The 19,262-nt window shown below is 39.5% G+C and overlaps 1 protein-coding gene and 2 non-coding genes across 3 annotated transcripts; 2 read left to right on the top strand and 1 right to left on the bottom strand.

Moving 5' to 3' along the window:
- Positions 1 to 33: 33 nt before the first annotated feature.
- Positions 34 to 7,040, bottom strand: Tti2 (TELO2 interacting protein 2). The gene is made up of 7 exons (XM_076853896.1): positions 6,023 to 7,040; positions 4,263 to 4,449; positions 3,582 to 3,674; positions 1,995 to 2,182; positions 1,773 to 1,916; positions 1,422 to 1,584; positions 34 to 203 (listed from the first exon to the last, which is right to left on the bottom strand). Exons 1-7 carry the CDS (start codon positions 6,664 to 6,666, stop codon positions 99 to 101), a joined length of 1,524 nt encoding a protein of 507 aa, XP_076710011.1. The 5' UTR covers positions 6,667 to 7,040; the 3' UTR covers positions 34 to 98.
- A 355-nt stretch (positions 7,041 to 7,395) lies between these two features.
- On the top strand, positions 7,396 to 7,497 carry LOC143398749 (small nucleolar RNA U13). Its single transcript, XR_013091343.1, has one exon. It is a non-coding gene; the product is annotated as a small nucleolar RNA U13 (small nucleolar RNA).
- A 5,257-nt stretch (positions 7,498 to 12,754) lies between these two features.
- LOC143398708 (small nucleolar RNA SNORA70) lies at positions 12,755 to 12,884 on the top strand. Its single transcript, XR_013091309.1, has one exon. It is a non-coding gene; the product is annotated as a small nucleolar RNA SNORA70 (small nucleolar RNA).
- The last annotated feature ends 6,378 nt before the right edge of the window (positions 12,885 to 19,262 follow it).

Here is a 19,262-nt window from a genome sequence, read left to right as displayed (position 1 = left end):
TTCCTATTTTCAATGTTTAGTGTAATAATACCTTTTCCCACAACTCCATTCATACAATCTGGAATGGAAAGAAAATTCTTTCCTTTTAATGAGCACTCTTAAGTTCCATGGTAGGGAGTGCCTTCAGGAACCTGTTGCACTTTTCTGATACAGCTCACCACCGTTCTGTCTTCACAGCTTAGGAGAATTTTGGCCAAGAGACCCTGAAACATGAAACCAAACAAACATGGACTTTTTTGAATTGTTACTTTTTCCCCTTTACCTTCATTCTTCTTCTCTAGAAACGTACTCAAAGAAGAAAAGAATGGATAACTCTAGAGGACAGTTCACCAATCAGAATAGGTTACTTCAAAAACCATTAAGCCAGGCAACGTGGTGCGTGCCTATAATCCCAGCAGCTCAGGAGGATCATGAGTTTAAAGCCAGCCTCAGCAACTTAGCAAGACCCTAAGCAACTGAGTGAGACCCCATCTCTAAATACAAAGAAAGGCTGGGGATGTGGCTCAGTGATCAAGCACCCCTGGGTTCAATACCCAGTACCAAAAAACCAAACTGAAACAAAACATTAACTTGTTTATTCCAGTGTCCTGTTGGTTCAAGAGGCAGCAATTTAATTCTAACCACGGCAAATTAATCTGGATTTAGAGCTCAAAACTTGAAACTGCCCAAGGTTAAGAGCTAAAATGAAATAGTCTGGTTTGTTGTTTTATTTGTTCATTCACACTCTCAAATGAGATATGAGTTTCTTTTCATGCTACCTTTAGGCTTTCAATTGAAGATTTCTAAATGGAGTAAAAAATGAGAAAGTCTATTAAGTCTGTTAAATACATATAAATGCACAGATAGCTAGTATAAGCTGTGACTTTGAGTAGTTAACTTTTGTGGAATATAGGACCAAAAAGAATTCCCATATGGATAAATAAAACTATGGGAAAACATCCACCTAAAATGGTTACCTACCCCAAAACAGGAACACTTCTGATAGCTAAGTTATTCAATATTAAACTCATTACTTCTTTTAATTCAAAAGACTAGAACAGAACTTAAATTTTACAAACTCTTGATCATAATGCTTTTGCCCGTACTCTCTTGTCCGTAATTCAGACCTCTGATCCTCTTGCCTTTTGCTCTAAGCAGTTCTGAATAGCTTAAAATGAGGGTCTGGGGATATAGCTCATTAATAAGAGTAATGCTTATTAGCATGTGCTTCAAAGGCTGCCTAGGGGAAAGTGTAGTATCTTGGGATTAATTCCCATCATTAGAAAAAAAGAAAAAGTACTGAACAAACTGTTGAAGACTAGAGGGCTTAGAGATGGGAATATAAAACCCTCTAGGCTTGGTGAGGCACATAAATAGTAAATTATCACAGGAATTACATATAAATAATAAAGGCCAACTAAAACCAAATTGTAGACTCTTACCTTTACTTGTCCTTGAGAACAGTGATCTAAGAGAATCAGGCAGTCTGTGGCCTCCTGTAGCAAGGTGTTCTTAACAGGCTCAGGTGTAAGTGTTGGGTCCCTTGCTATATCACATATAAGTTTCAAGATAGCCTTCAGTAAGACCACAAGTCTGCAAGAAATTCTGCAATCAGAAAGAAAAGACTGTTCACATTCTAAAAGACCATTAACATCAAAACAGAACCAATGATCAGACTTAAGATTTTTGTTATGCATGTCCCTAATACTTTGCACTGAATTACAGAAGTTAAAAAGAGAAAATTGGCCGAGTTTTGCCCCTTTTTAGCATAGCTGTCCACTTAGAAGTTATACCTGGGCCAAGTATACTGCATGAGAAGTTTTAGGGTTTCTAATATCTTCAATCTAGCCTCCTCTTCTGGTCCGTCATAAACCTCCAGATAACTAATGATGACCCGCTCCAGCCTCTTCAAGTGCCGGACAGTTAGGATCCCCAACCTAAAAATAGAAGAGAAAATGTGATGCCAAAGAGTTGAATTTGGGATGTATGGCTAGACCAGCAACCCAGATACTTGCCTCTTCACAAAAGTTGGTAGGTTTCTTGCATAAGTCCTACGTAAGAGAAGGCGATGCTCTGGTTCCATATGGGTTAGGATCAGCCGCAGTACCTCATCACAGTGTGTGGTGGTGCGAGCTCCATCTCCCTTCCAGTGCATGGTTTTCTCCAGGATGGGGAATAAATCCAGGAGACACAGGAGCACAGCCTAAAAGGAATAAATGGAAAGAAACTATATATAGTTCATCCGTTTTCATTCACAACACTCTTGATTTTTCTAAGAACTTCATTAATCTACTGTCTTTGGGTTCCATGTCAGCAATTCTAAGATACCAGAGTAATTAATATATTGGATGCAAATTATTTAACACCATCTTCACATCCTTCATCTCCATTTTTCCTAAGGATTGTTCCCTACTAGTTTGTGAAATAGGAATACTGGCAGAGCTGGGATGTTTATCCAGACTTTAGGAATTTAATATTGTCACTAAGTAAAAGTGACTTAGTGATAACTTCATATTTACATGTACTACCAATAAACCCACTTCCACACAGAATCTAAGATAGTCCAAATTAGTATCACATTTGATCACCCTATCTGAAGTTATAGTATCCACACCCTCCCCTTTTAGTTCTCCTGGGATGCTTGGTTATTCTTAGTGTTTTGCATTTTCAAAAGTCTCTTCTTCACCATCTTAAAAGCCATAAATATACTCTTACCTGTTAGTATGTGGAGTCTCAATAACTCCAAATACTAGTTTAAAAATAAAAGTAAAAAAAAAATAAAGAGAAAAAATGCTGGAGGAGGAGGTAGACAAGACATTAAAAAAAGATCAAAGATTAGAGATAATTCTGGAAGAGTGCTGCCCAACATGTACAAGGATCTGGGTTCCACCCCGCCCACCACCACACACACACAAACCTGTAATTTTTATATATTTGTTTCTTCTGTCTTCAGAATATTCTCCCTCCTATGAAACTTCTATTCATCCTCATAAGCAAATATCACTTGCTTCCCAAAGCCTTCTAAAACCATCCCTAACACCACCCCAACCTGGTTAGTTGCCTATTGCTAGACATCTGCTGCATTTTACACAAACCTAATATAGTTATCACTCGTACATGTGTTCAGATATGTGAATACATAATCAATTACCTTACTATCCCTCCAAATGATTTCTTAGGGCCTACCTAATTCATTTATCTCTGAATCTTAAAATAGTTACTGGCACATAATGGGTATCAGTTGACTACTGGATGAAAAAATAAATGACACTAAATATTTACATATAATGAGTTTCAAGTGCATATGTTGATGTAAGGCAAGAAAGAAGGAAGAACATTAAAATTAATAAAATAGAACTTTTTCAGACATTTAGCTGCCGATAAGTGATACATAACTGACCAACGTGAAGGCAAAACACTGGTTTTTCTTTGAAGACTCAGGTGTGGATGCCTGTCTAATGTTGAGCTATTTTTTAGGCAACAGCTTTTATTTATCATCGTTACTTTATAAGAGAGGAACAGGTCTCTCAACTACTCAGTACTTACATAGTGCAATCTTCTACTCAATTTTGGAGAACTCAAAACAGTTGAATAAACCTTACCTGAATGAGGTTATGTTCTGGCATGTACAGGTGGTTGAAAATGGCATGGTATATGACCTGGGCTCTGTTAAACTGGAGCAAATCAGCAGCTGGCTGCAATCAGACAAGTTATCCAATTAAAAGTTTTCCAAGACTGGCAAAATGTTGGTAATTTTCCAAATTAGATTATGGGTACATGGAGGCTAATTATATCAGTCTATTTCTGCATATATTTTAAAAGCTCTACAATACAAAATTTTTAAGTTTCCTTCAATACTAGCTTGCGCATTTGGGTACAATCCCTTTCAGGTTCAGTTTTTTTCCCTTGTTCAAAGTCAACTATTAATCACTCAAGGTCTAGTTATTCAGTATGATAATGATCCATCCTTCCTGTTTCTACTATAACTATCCTTTTTACTTTTTTTTAAACTCAGGACCTCATGCATGCTGTGAACACACTCTACCACTGAGCTATACTCCTAATTTTTTGGTTGTCCTTTTTAAATTAAACTATGAAACACATCAGGTTGGCAGAGGAGAAATTTAAGAAGAAAAATAAATAAGTGAATTTAATGACTTAATGACTTAAGCTAGTGAATGAACATAAGTGAAAATAATAGCTATACATGATGACTTAAGAATGGTCATGAATAACTAACTCAGTCTGTCCCATCAACACAGGTGACAGCAGAAATTGCTTACCACATTAAGCACAATGTGATGAAGGCAGCGTACACCCAGGATTTTGTTCTCAGTTTGATAATCATCTGAGATGAGCAATGATGGGGGAAGTATCCTTTCTAGGTGTTGGTATAGCCAGGGTCGAGTGACCTGTTGCAGAATCCATGAGAAAACATGTTTGGCAGCAGGGTTATTTTTCCAGGTTTCCCTAAATGCATACATGAAACAACATAAAGTGATGTGATGTTAATTAGCAATATAATTAACCAGTTCAAACTGAACAGATTATTTTTTGTTCTTGAAGAAATACACCCCACATAGGATAAGTCTTGGTTTTATAACACTTATTTTATGATTTGAGTTAAAATAATTTCCATAATTGGGCTGGGGATATAGCTCAGTTGGTGGAGTACTTGCCTCACATGCACAAGGCTCTGGGTTCAATCCTCAGCACCACACACAAAAAAAGTAATAATAATTTCCATAATCTACACTAAATATAACAATCATCAAGGGCTCTCTGTTTAAAACTTATCCAATGAGAAACAGTTATTTATAACTACAGCTATGTAAAGGATCTGAGGTGACAGTGGTGTTGGTGACTGTTACAGTAAATATGTTCTGAAAAGGGTAAGAGGAATAATGGAAATGTCTCGGCATTATTATAAGGGAACAAATGAATCAATACATGAGCACAATTTAGAGATTATAAAGTGAATTTGCACATGACTCAACTAATCCTCAAAATAAATGTTAGTATATATATTTATATTAAAAATAATGAAACAGCTGGGTGCAGTGGCACATGCCAATAATCCCAGCCTCTCAGGAGGCTGAGGCAGGAGGATATCAAGTTCAAAGACAGCCTCAGACTGGTGAGGTGCTAAGCAATCTATTTATACAATTTTGTATAAATAAAATACAAAATTGGGCTGGGGATGGGGCTCAATGGTTGAGTGCCCCTAAGTTGAATCCCTGGTAAACACCTGCTATCAAGGGAACAGATTCAGAGAGGCTATCTAAACTGGTTCTACTCAGAACAATAAAAGGAAGCCCTTGGGCTGGGGTTGTGGCTTGGCAGTAGAGCTCTCACCTAGCATGCGGGAGGCCCTGGGTCTGATCCTCAACACCACATAAAAATAAGTAAATAAACAAAATAAAGGTATTGTGTCTAACCAAAAAATAAATATTAAAAAAAAGAAGCCCTTGTTCTCCATGTTCCTGGTAAAAATGACAGTTTATGATATTTTTTTGTCATCACTTAGGTGCTACAAATACTTCCAAAGTATCAAGTGAAAAAAAGAGTCATTTTTTTTTTTATTCCAAATACTGCTTCTCTATCTAAAACCTAGTGATGAGTTTAAAGATCCCCAAATTGAAATTCAAACTTTTGTTTTTGTGGTGCTGGGGAATCAAACCCAAGTCCTGCCACATGTTAGGCATGTGCTCTACACTCCCAACTCCTCAAATAAGTTTTTAAAATCCTCTCCAAATCCCTATCTTCACCTAGGTTAAGAAACATAATTCCAGATCAATGGGACAGGATTTCCAATTTTTCAAGGCAAATGTCTAGTGCCAGGAAGAACATTGTAAAATCAAGCCTAAAAACCTTGGTTTTAATCTCATATTTACTACTATCTAGTGCATTTTTAACAAGCCAGTTTTAAGAGATCTACTATTACAACATCTTTATTTTCCTGATGAATAAACTTGGGTTCTTTGAGCTCTAACTTCCACTACATTAGGTTGAAGCTCATGTGGCAAAGGGAAGGAGTACTCACTTATTCAAATCGGGTTTGAGTAGCCCCATTACCACAATAAATTTCCCTTTCTCATCTTCATTTTCTCCGCGTAAGAATCCTGCCTCAGAACTGCATCCAGTAACTCGAAGTAGTAAGGAGAGCACCTCTCCAGCAACCTCCTGAGATTTTGGGCTGGTCCATGGTTTCTCCAAGCAGTGTGTGATAGCAAAAATATAGATGGGTCCTGCCAAGTGACGTAGGCCTGTCTCCCATGTAGGGCAGTCAGGAGAATTCTTGGCAGTCTCGACTTTCCCCAACAGTTTAAGAAAGAGTAACCCAATTTCTGCTGCTTTCTCAGCTACTTCAGAGTGACCATCACTTCCACCTTCCTCTTCTTTGTATGGGGCTGCGTACTTTCCCAGAGCTTTTGCCACCTGCCCCAGTATTTCAGGTATTCCACGGTGCGGTTCGCCACTCCCCTCAAATAATCTGTTACATTCTGTGGCTTCTATTAGAGCACGGAGGTCTTTAAAAGCGACATTTCTTGAGTTGCTTTGTCGTGCCTCCTGGCCGGTAAGGCGGTGCAAAATCTTGGAGAAATTCTGTTCGAGGACAGAGGGAGACCACTCGCCAGGCAAGGAAGAGCCTTCCCGCGGTGTTTCCTTCGCGCTCTCAAGCTCCATTCCTCCGGCTGCAGCACTAAAGATCTGGTCTCCGTTGGGGCACGAAGCTAGAGGCTGGATGGGACCACTAAAGAGGGGAGAGATGACTCGGAAGCTGGAATTATGCCAAAGGACAGTTAACTATATTCAAATAAAAGGGCGAGACGTCTGGGAGCCGGGATAATAAAGTGCAAGGGAAATGCGCTTTGCTGGTAAAAAGTCTCACACTTGTAACTGGGAAGTGGAGAAACTACTCTTTCTGAAGACACCCCACTTCCCCTCCATTTTTTCTTTTTCTTTTTTTTAAAGAAAGAACCTGGTGAGCTGAGACCCGAACACAGTAAGAATGCGAGTACCTGCCGGGTATCCCACACACCGCCTGTGTCTGGCAGTATCCGGCACCACCAAACCTCGTTGCCGCAAAGCACAAGGCTAACTTCCGCCGATACTGACGCAACCTTCTATTTCACGACTTACGGTCGGAAAGCCATAAAGATAGGCTAAGAAAAAAGGCAGAAAAGGTGGAGCTCTAGAGAATACATTTACATATATAAGCACCCGCTCACTAATTTAGTTTCTGTTTTGTTTTGGTAAGATGGGAAAGAAAGTTGTCACAAAGTATCAGCTCTGCTTTTTGAAGTGTACAGGAATTTTTGTGTTAAAATTGGATATATATGAAATTATGTAATCACCCTATTCGAAAAATTAGTGGCACATACTTGGGACTGCTTACCAGAAATTACGGTTCCGATCCTTCGGTTCATAAGCGTGATGATTGGGTGTTCACGCTCTTGTGTGAGATGTGCCTCCCTCTAAGCCTTGTTACGACATCGGCACATTACCCATCTGACGTGAACTTCAAGGATCCTGTAACTCTTTTTAAGTTTCCAAGTTCAAGGAGGCATAATCTTCTGGGTTTTTGTAGTTTTGTGTAGGTCTTATCTTTTATTCTATAAACTGTTCCTTGTGGATAGTGTCAAACATTTCACCTAACGGAGCGCGGTCAGTCACAGCAGTAGGAGTGGCTTTCTGCACTGCCCCTCCCGTGCGGGGGCGCGTAGCTCGGGTTCTGGACTGCTGGCGGCGAGGAGAACGAACCCCAGAGCGACCACAAGAGAGCGGGAAGGGCGCAGCAGGCCTTGCAGGCTGGGGCTCCTGGATCCGTGTCCAGGACCGCCGTCTTGGTAGAGTTTTAACCAGGCGCCCAGCATCGAGTCCTTTACCTTAGTCCATTTCCCGCCGTGCAGACCTGATTTACCCCTCTCATTGCAGTTTCCCCGGGGGCGGAATTGAGTTCGCTTAACTTTAGTAAAGCTCCTCCGGGCCTGGTCTCCAGGCACTGTGCCCTACCCCTTTGGGAGTTTGCCAGCTTCTATTCCTCAGAGGTGTCACGGTGTCCCAGGAGTCTGAAGAAGCCAACGTCGTTTGTGCCAAGGCGTGGGCGGGAGCGGAAAAAATACGGACTTTGAGCATCAGGAGGGTCGGTAGAGACTACTGGCCGTTTTTCGGAACGGGATCCACGGGGAAACTCTACGGCTCTCTGCTGCCACCCGGCAGCCCTGCCTGTGGCCAGCGGCCTGTGCCACCCTGCAGCAGAGGTTTTGGGTTTTATCCCGCCTCCAGGTCCCAGAAAGTACAGAGGAAGCCCCTTGTGGCCTCCGGATTGTGTGTGTGTGTGTGTGTGTGTGTGTGTGTGTGTGTGTGTGTTCGAGGAGTGAGCCGTGACACGTCAGTGGTTCCTTGTCCTCCTGGAGGTGGTTATGGTGCAGGGGGCTATACGACCCGCACTTCTTGGCATGTTCTTGGTACAGGACTTGCAACTAACCTATCAACTCTGTCTTCCTGTCTGCCTTGATTTTTTTTTCTTCCCTGTGACTTTGGGCAAAAGTTCAATATTCCAAGAATATTCTATGCATTAATTTTTTATATTTATTTTTTGTACTTGTACACAATCACTTTTATTTATTTTTATGTGGTGCTGAGGATCGAACCAGGGCCTTGCACATGCGAGGCTAGCGCTCTACCGCTGAGCCATAACCCCAGCCCCTGCCTTAATTTTTTTTTACTGGAAAAAATGTAGTTGATACTAGTCCCTACCTGCCTCTTAGGATTGTTTTGAGAAAGCAGTTAAATACATACAAACTGCTTAGAACAATGTGTGGTCAGCGGAAAGTTCGATCATATAGATATTAGCTCTTATTGTTATACCACAATTCCCGTGTTAACTCACATTTCCTCTTTCCAGGGGAATTTTGTCGTTATGACCCTCCTTCTTGGCCTTTGTCATTTGACCTTCTCTTCTCCGACCAACTGGTGGCACTCCTGATTTTCTCAGCAATTCCAGTCACTAACAAACATTTCCTCCCAAGAGGACTTACCCTTATAAAGGCCCAAGTGGAGCAAGATGCCAATCAATAGGCAGCTATTGTATCCTTCCTGTGTGGGAGCATTTCTTCCCTGTACCATGTATCCCTTGTGCTAAGTGGATCCAAGCTCACACTTGATGTGAGGAAAGTACTTGTATTGTAGACATTTCCCCCTCTACACAGAGTTTCCTGAAGCCAGTGACCATGTCTTTATCCCCAGTGCCTGGCACAATTTAGTCATGCAATAAACGTTTTTTGAACCCACATGTCCATCCACAGAGGACTAGCTGAATAGACTACGGTACATCCACACAATGCAGCTCTGTATGGCTGTACAGAGAAAAGAGGACCATCTCTGTGGACTCCAGAATATATTGTTAAGTGAAAAGAGCACTGTGGAGGACATGTATGTTGCCTTCTTTTGAGAAAGATGGACAAATAGGAACAATGATGTGTGTATATCCTTACACCTGAAAGCAGCAACAGTGGAGTATAAATTGCAAACTAATAAAATATTACGTATTAGAAAAGTGCAGGATGAAAGGAATAGGGATGGAACCTAGACTTCTCTGTATATACAGCATTTTATAGTTTTGACTTAATATCAAAAGAATCCCATAAATTTTTTTTTATTTTTTTTTAGTTTTAGGTGGACACAATATCTTTATTTTATTTTTATGTGGTGCTGAGAATCGAACCCAGTGCCTCATGCTTGCTAGGCAAGCACGTTACCACTTGAGCCACATCCCCAGCCCCATCGTGTAATTATTTAAAAAAGAAATTAACAGGGGCTGGGGATGTGGCTCAAGCGGCCTGGCATGCGTGCAGCCCGGGTTCGCTCCTCAGCACCACATACAAACAAAGATATTGTGTCCACCGATAACTAAAAAATAAATATTAAAAATTCTCTCTCTCTCTCTCTCTCTCTTTCTCTCTCTCTCTCTCTCACTCTCACTCTCTCTTTAAAAAAGAGAAATTAACAAAGCATGTTCTACAGAAAAAAATTAAAAATACATTGAGTCATCAGCATGACCACATAGAAAAGTAAGAAAATGACTTTGAAGCTTATTAATATGGCTATATTCCCTTAATGTGATATTTTCTAAGGACAAAAAAAATGGCAAAGAAATCAACTGCATTTAGAAATAGTATTATTAGTAAGCATAATGTATTGTTATTTACTATTGTACTATAAATGATTTATATATATTACCAAATAGTTAAATATGTTAATATTGTTAGAACCCAAAGTTTCCAACTACAGACAAAAAAAGATAAAATTATCAAATAAATAAAATTTGGTCTAAACTCTATAATCTGAAATTCTAATGGGCAATGTCAGTATGAATTTATGAATTGTCTTCATTCTACAAAATGCACATGTCCTAGTTGTGTCCACTAAAAAGGCCAAAAAGCAATAATAGTCCAATGACCATTGTTCAAATTCAAAGTCTAAATGCTTTTTTTCACTAACAGGAACAAGGAATGGTTTCAGAAATGACTGAACTGGGGCAAGAGCTGTGCTGTACAAGATGAGCCTGTAGCATTTTGCTACGTCAGAAAGAAAAGGTAGCTGCCAAATATTACTAAGGTTACATCAAAAGAACCCTGGAGCCAAGATAAAGGTGTACCCTTTGGCCAAAGATGGAGAAATTTAGTCATGAAAAGAATAATAATGGTCATGATTGAAACATATTAAATATATACAAATCAATGAATTGGTAATGATGTTAACAAGAACATTTCTCATCATTCACCTTTTGAGAGCCTAAGGAACCAACTCTATTTATTTTTTTATTTGTTTTTAGTATCAGGGATTTGGTTTGATTTGGATATGAGGAGTTCCCCGCAAAGTTCCTGTGTTAATGCAGAAATGTTAGGAGGAGAAATGACTATATATATTACAAGAGCTGTAACCTAATCAGTCCATCCTAATTTGAATGGAAAAACTGGGTGGAAACTATAGGCAGGCGGGGCATAACTGGAGGAGGTGGGTCACTAGGGGCATGCCATGGAAGGGTTCATTTTCCCTGTGCCCACCTCACCCCCACCCTGTCCTTCTGCTACCAGACCCCTCTGTGAGCTGAGTAGCTCCAAGCAGCCTTTGATGCTGTCTTACCTTGGGCCCAAAGAACAATTCTAGCTCTGAAACCATGAATCAGAACAAACTTTTCCTCCTCTAGGTTGTTCTTGTTAGGATATATTATGCCTAGCATGCCCTGGGGTCCTTCCCCAGTACCATAAAAAATGAAAGGAAGGAAGGAAAGGAAATTATATATCTGGAATGTACTTTAAAATACTCCATGGGAAGAGTCGTGATGAAGGCACGGCCAAGAGACAGATGCAAGAGTGTAAGTGTGTTGACGGTTGTTGAAGCCAAGTGATGTTCTTGGGTGCCATTTATATTAGTGTTTGTACTTTAGCATAATTCTGAAATTATTCATAATAAAAACTGATGTGAGGGCTGGGGATGTGGCTCAAGCGGTAGCGTGCTCGCTTGGCATGCGTGTGGCCCGGGTTCGATCCTCAGCACCACATACAAACAAAGATGTTGTGTCCGCTGAAAACAAAAAATAAATATTAAAAAATTCTCTCTCTCTCTTTAAAAAAAAAATTGATGTGATTGCATTTACATTTTTTGTTTTGTTTGTGCAGTCCTGGGTTGTTGTTGTTTTTGTTTTTGTACTAGGGATTGGATCCAGAGGTGCTTTTACCAGAGTCACTGAGCCACATCTCCAGCCCTTTTTGTGTTTATTTTGAGACAAGTTCTCATTAACTTGCTTAGGGCTTTCTAAATTGCTGAGGCTGACTTTGAACTTAGCGATCTTCTTACCTCAGCCTCCCAAGTCACTGGGATTTTAGGTGTGAGCCATCATGCTGTGCTTATTGGGTCTGTTCAACTCCCAAACCTGTGCTTTTCACCACTCTACCAATTCTTTTTACAATCCTGAAACCTCACTATCATTGAACATCACATGAATGGTACTGTACAGAGGCCAAGGCAGTGACCCAGGGGAGCCCACAGTCTTTAGGAGAATTAAAAGCAATTTCATCTGGGTTAGTCTTTACACTGCATGTTTCCCCCGATTCAATCCTCACAATTTAAATTTACAGAGTGCCATTATTATCCACATTTGACTTATTCTCCTAGACTATTTTCCTTCATTTTTTTTTTTTTGGAAAGTAACCCAGCAGCATCTCCTAAAAGAATAAATGAATTCAGTAGCAACTCTACTCCTGTAACTATCATGTGCAAATAACCATTTGCAAAGATATAGGTTTAAGATCGCAAAGATAAATAAGTAGTTTTATTACATCACCACTTGTATTGCAAGGTATGTCCCCATTGGGGAATTCTCCATTTTTTAAAAGAATGATGTGGAACTCAATTGATAACGTTGTTAAGTGGTGCCTGTATGATGAAGAGATACTGTGAGCCCTGCTTATAAGATAATGCTTAAAAAATAATGTTCTGTACATATGGATTCATACGTATGTGGAGTTCCCCTGAGTACCTGAACACCTGAGTAAGGAGAAAATGTAGGTGGATACACTCCTGGTCCTCCACTTAGATGGATGACTTTGAGAGGCAGGCTGGATGGTGTTGATGTGGGGGAAGGGAGGCTGAGAAGAAGATGGAGAGGATAAGAAAAAAAAAGTGGGGGAGGGGAAATGACCACATGTTTTACAAATCAGCCTATGATTATATTTGTATATTTTATAAAATATGTATAAATGTAATTGTGTAAAAAAGATTAACACTTAAAATATTTTGTTAAGAAGGAACAATGTGCATTGGTTGCAAACAGCAGTCTCTTTGGTAGTGTGCGGCCTGTTGCTCATGAGTCTCCCCAAGAGACTTTGGAGACAGCACTTTCCGGTGCATTTTCATATCTGTGATCTCATGCTGTCTACAATCTAGGTTCCAGAGAGGTGTGCAGGGTATCTTTGGGAGACCCCAGGGCATGGTAACCAGGGTTTACGTTGGCCAAGTAAGTCATCATATCCATCCTCACCAAGCTGCAAAACAAGGAACGTGCGATTGAGACCCTACCCAAGGCCAAATTCAGGTTCCCTGGCTGCCAGAACATTCACATCTCAAAAGAAGTGAGCTTTTACCAAGTTTAACACTGATGAATTTGAAGATGTGGTGGCTGAGAAGTGGCTCATTCTTGATGGTTATGAGGTCAAATATATCCCCAGACATGATCCCCTGAACAAGTGGAGAACACTGCACTCATGATGGCTTCCACTGTGTTGTCCCCTCCTTAATCACACTCACCAATAAATCTTGTATCCAAAACAGAAAGAAGAAGAAAAAAAAAAAAAAGGAAGAGGAGGAAGAGAAACAGAAAATTACAGTAAATTCCAAGGAATTTGCAGCTAAACATTGTGCAATACTTCTCAGCTTTCCAAAGACTACATGATTAACAATTTGGGGTAAAAGCCTCTTCATAAGAAAAAAGAAACAGAAGTGTCTTCTGCCTTCTATGAGTAATAACTAATGTAATGAAAGCATGACAATATCCCACTTTGGTCTTTCCAGGTTCCTATAGTGTAAACATGGTTAAAATGGGACTTTGAAATACACAGTAAGATAATGATTGCTTTCAGCAGAGTTACTTTTCTGACTACAAGCCAAATGGAAAAATGATAGTACAGTGTTTGCAGTCTTTGAATACCTGTTAAGAGTTGCAACTGAGAGCCTTAGGGCTAGGTGTAATGGTGCAGGCCTGTAATACCAGTTACTCAGCAGGCTGAGGCAGGAGGATCACAAGTTCAAGGCCAGTCTGGCAGTCTAATCAACTTAAAGGGACCCTATCTCAAAAAGAAAAGAAAAAAGAAAAAGAAAACCTGAATAAAGTTCTCTACCTTCATGGTTTTTATTTTTCCTCATTTACTTTTATCACCAATTTTAGAGGTCAGAGAGATAAGCAAAATACTCCCATTAGTTTTTCCATAGGTAACACCTCTGACATTTGGCTCACCATGCTGGTAATGGTTGCCCAAATTGTTTTTCAGGAACTGGTAAATGGCTTCAAAAAGTTGAAACCCCCAGCCCTTTAACTTGAGCTGACACAAGTGTTCTATAGGTCACCTTTTGACACCAGAGAGCCAAAACTCTACCCTCAGTGCAGACTAACAAATTGTTCTCTGAACAAAGAAGATCCTTGATTATGCGTGCAGAGACTTTTGATTGTGATCACTTTTTTCTTACCTCCAATCACCTTGCCCCATGCTTCAGACCACCCTGCTGCATTATCTAATCAATATCCCTAAATCCTATCTTCAGGGAGGTGAATTTAAGACTTGGATTTCTGTCTCCTCATGTTTGGCCACCTTGTGAATAAACTCTCTTTTATGAACCTCATTGGTTCAGTGATTGGTATATTGTGCTGTGGGCAAAACCAGCCAGGTTTGGTTAGTAGGATGAGGCAATCACTATATCCTTTTGCATATGAGGCTGAAAATCGTTTAATATTATGGATTATGGAAGGCTGGTTTGGACTCAGGAATGGACTAATTAATTATTTTGAGGAATCTACTAATATACTAAAAATCCTGTTTGTTAAATTGGTAGAACGAGCCACTAAACAAAATCCTTTGAAAAAATTGCAAAGACCTATCAACACAGGAATCTCAACATGATATATTCATCAAAAATAATAGGCATATCCGTGTTCAGAATTCTACTAAATCTGGCTGCTTTCACTGTGATAGAAATTTATTACATCTCCATTGCACTTTTCTCCCTCCTAAAACTCCAGGATTGTTTAGCTTCCTTTTCGCCTTGTGCTTTCAGTGTGGTATTTCTACAAGTATCTTTTATTAAAATTAGGTGGTCCTTGATTTAAGACCAAAGCCTATGACTTCGTAAGGGTAGATCCTGTTTTTCATTGAGGCTCCACTTCAGTAGTATATTCCCTTTCTATCTTCTCTTACTCAGTCATTCCCTTTATTGTGCAATTTCATCATAAAAATGATCTCACTGATGTCACCTTCCTCTCCAGCAACCAACCAATCACCCCATGTCTCTGTCCAGCAAAATGTCTTCAAACATAAGGTAAAACAAACCAATTCTCCCACTATCATTACTTGATTTTTTTATTAAGGAAATTTGCAATTGGTTATATGTATGTCTCTTACTGATTTAAAATTTTATAATAGTTATTTTTTTTACTACTTTTTTTTCAGTGTTGGGGATTAAATCCAGGGCATTGACCCATGCTAAGCAAGCACTTTACCACTGAGCTATACCCCCAGCCATATAATAGTATTTAAAAATACAATCTAAAAAAAAAATGCCATTGAGGGATGTAACTTAGTGACAGAGCACATACTTATTATGTGCAAAGTCCTGAGTTCAATCCCTAGGACCCAAAACCAAAAAGTGCCATTTTCATGTTGAAGGAATCAGGCCATAATTTCTGAAACTCCATTTGGGAGATTCTTTCTTTTTCTTCTTTTGGCTGGGGATTAAACCCATCAACTCACATACGCTAGACACACATTCAACCACTAAGCTATATCTCTAGCCTGATTTCTCTCCCTTGATGTTATTTAATTTGTTCTTCTATCTTCCCCATTTCCTATAAAGAGACAGTTAAGGGGCTCTGGGGTTGTGGCTCAGTGGTAGTGCACTTGCTTAGCACATGTGAGGCATTGAGTTCGATCCTCTCTCTTTCTCTCTCTCTCTCTAGAGAGATTGTGATCACTTTTTTCTTACCTCCAATCACCTTGCCCCATGCTTCAGACCACCCTGCTGCATTATCTAATCAATATATAATTATCTAATCATTATCTAATCAAGCTAGAGAGAGAGAGAGAGAGAGAGAGAGAGAGAGAGAGAGGCTGAAAATTGTCCATCTAAAACTAAAAAAAATTTTTTTAAAGAAGCAGGTAGGGATTAGTCTTAAGGGGTTAGGAACTTTTATTGATTGATCTGTTGTACATTTTTTCATCATTCTTTCCCCTGGTGGCTTTAGCAGCCCAATTGATAATAATTGCTTAATTTGATTAGAGTCACCAAATGGAAATTTTCTGATTCTATTATTTCCTTTTGCACTTTTTACCTGGAGTTATACTTTAAATGGGAACTTATCCTCAACCACTGGCTATTTGACCACATTGAAATGCAATTCATACAGGGAAACCAAGATGACTACTATTCTTTCCTTTTATTTACCAATTTTTACAAAGAGTTTAGTGTCCTAGAGACCTTTGATACTTGATATTTTGTCATTGTCACATCCTATGATCTCAAGGAAATTAATAGATATGAGTTTAATGCCATTGTCATACTCAAGTGTCTCATCTTTTGCCAACAGGAGTCTTTTCCCTTTGGCTTCTGTGTCTTTTTTGGCTACTATGTCCCATAGTGTTGGATTGCTTCCTCGATTGAGTCAAGGCTCCAAAGAGCCTTCCAAGGGCAAATGCTATTTAAAGGCTACCATTTGAACAGTGAAATACCATTGCTCCTGATTTTTATTGATTTTAGACTTCTAAGCTCACTCGTCTTGCCAGTGGCCACATCTAGGAAATATATGTTATTTAGGAAAAAAAAAAAAAAGAAATAATCAGTTCATATTGAAATTTCAAATGCAAATTTAAGATTTCAGGCTTCTACTTTAATGTGAGTCTTATCTCTCTTGCACTGAAAATCTTTGTTCTTAATAACATTAACATAATTACTTGTTTTCTGTATCCTAAAATATACACAAAAAAATGTATTAAAATAGCAACAGTGTTATTACTGAACATAAGATTTTTGAACATAGTTTAGACTTTCTTTTCTCCCCCCCCCGCCCCCCCCCCCCCCCCCGCAAGGCTTTCTGCATGCTTGGCAAGTACTCTACCACTGAACTACACTACACTTCCAGACCCCATAATTTATGATTCCTTTGCTGTTCCTTTTTTTTTTTTTTTTTTTTTGTCTTTAGAATACATTTAGTAAGTAATTATAATCAAATTCAATGTTTCAAGTTCTTGGACATACACTTTTTTTCTAGGCAGCTGTGATGGTTAACTGTATATATCAACTTGGCCAGATAGAGGCATATCCAGATAGTTAGTAAAGCGTTTCTGGTTGTGTCTGTGAGGGTGTTTCTGGAAGAGATGGGTGTTTGAGTCAGGGACTGAGGTGAGGAAGATCCACCTTTACCTGATATGGATGGGCAACACCTAACCTCTTAAGGGCCTACATGGAGCAAAAAGGCTAAAGGTAAATTCCTCTCTTCCAAAGAGGGAAAACCCATCTTCTACCGTTGGAAATCAAAACTCCAGGTTCGTGGACCTTCAAGGTTCTGGGACTGTTGAGCACAGAGGCACATGCCTATAATTCCAGCAACTCAGGAGGCTGAAGTGGGAGAATTACAAGTTCGAGGCCAGCTTCAGCAACTTTTCGAGACCCTGTCTCACAATAAAAAATAAAAAGGCTGGAACTTATGCTAGAATAGACTTGTAATTGTTCCCTTTCATTCTTGTTCACCATTCCATTTCCATCAAAAACTCAGATAACATCACTGCTCTGCTTAAGTCCCAGTATCATAAATTACAATTCCTTACTATGGCCACTAGGCCCTAAGTCCCTGTGACCCTTGGACCTCATCTTGTACCTTCCTTCCCTCTCTCTCCTTAATCTTCAGGCCATGGGATTTGTTCCCCCATAATCCAAGCTCTATTCTGCCTCTGAGTTCTTAGGTATGCTCTTCTATCTGGAACTCTTCTGATCTTAACTGACATGCCTCTTGCTCAGAAAAACCTTCCATGGTCATCTCTCACCCCAGTTTGATTTATGTCGGCCCTTTATACTTATCATTGTGGTGCACGTGTGTGTATGTTTATTATCTATCACTCCCATTCAACCCCAAATATCTGGGGAGGGGGAACTATTTTGGTCTTATTCATTGGCACAGAGTTGGCATGTATTAAACAATTAATATGGGGCTGGGGATGTGGCTCAAGCGGTGGCGTGCTCGCCTGGCATGTGTGCGGCCCGGGCTTATCCTCAGCACCACATACATAGCAAAGATGTTGTGTCCACAGATAACTAAAAGATAAATATTAAAATTCTCTCTCTCTCTCTCTCTCCCTCTCTCTCTCTCTCTTTTTAAAAAAAACAATTAATATGTGTTGGTAGTTACTATTATCTCCATCTTACAGAGGCAAAAAATAAGGTTTAGAGAGATTGAAGAATGAGACTATGATCTCCTGGCTAATTAGAGGCTGAGCTGGGCTGACAACTCATTCTTTGGATTCTGATGCTAGCTTTGTTACTCCACTGTATAAATTAATCTCACAGTGAGGAGTAGAAGGGAAAGTATCCATATTTTCCTAAAACACAACCACATGTTATCACTGAAGCTTGACAGCAAAACTTTTGTTTCTCAAATATTGAGATTTCTCCTTTGTTTCTTTTCTCCCCCCACCCTTTTTTTTTTTTTTTTTGTATTGTCACTTTTTAAATGATCTGTAAACAGGGCAAAGCTGTAGTTTCTATTTAATAGTCTTTTGATCAAGAGGAGACTATACAACATAGGTTAGGCCACTTTTCCAATGGACCCCTCTCCATAAGGAGTATTGGGAAGAGGTAGAAATTGGCCTCAGTGAGGATTTCAGCTATCTACTGCCAGAAATGGACCTGTCATGGGGGAGGAAAGCAACTGAGATGGCAGTGCCCCTATCCATGGCAGGGTTTACTGGGCTTAAGGTGCAAGCTCAAAGAGTCAGCCTGGCTGGGAAGCATGGGAGAGAGGGGCAGCTCTGAGAAGGTTTTGCTACAGGGCTGAAAGCCCTTCCCCTTTTAAAAATTAATAATTGAGCAAAAGAGCATTCATTCAGAACTTCTCTTTCTCCATCTGTGATAGCTTCAAACATTTATTTTCGTAAACACAACTTTAGAGAAATTACTTGTTACTGATTTATTCTATAGGCATGTCTTACTTAAAAAAAAAACACCCCTTATAGCTTATATGCAGAATTTAATGTTTCAAAGTGTATACATTTTTAAAAGTGGAGAAATCCTTAAATTCCACTCTAAAAGACTGCTTTAGGCTTGTGGGTAGTTATAGGTCAGTGTTAGAGCCTAGCATGCATGAGGACTTGATTTGGGTTCAGTTCCTAGCACGACCCCCACCAAAAAAAGAGAAAAGAAAAGAAAAGAAAAAGAATGCTTTAGCTATAAAAAGACTCAACATAGAATTTCTTTAAATAATGAAATCTCCCCTGGTACATTAAAGCCAATTATTCAAT

This window comes from Callospermophilus lateralis, chromosome 4, assembly GCF_048772815.1.
Source record: "Callospermophilus lateralis isolate mCalLat2 chromosome 4, mCalLat2.hap1, whole genome shotgun sequence".
Lineage (NCBI taxonomy): Eukaryota > Metazoa > Chordata > Mammalia > Rodentia > Sciuridae > Callospermophilus > Callospermophilus lateralis.
The sequence above is the reverse complement of the archived record's forward strand: the minus strand, read 5'-3'. Positions and strand labels throughout refer to the sequence as shown.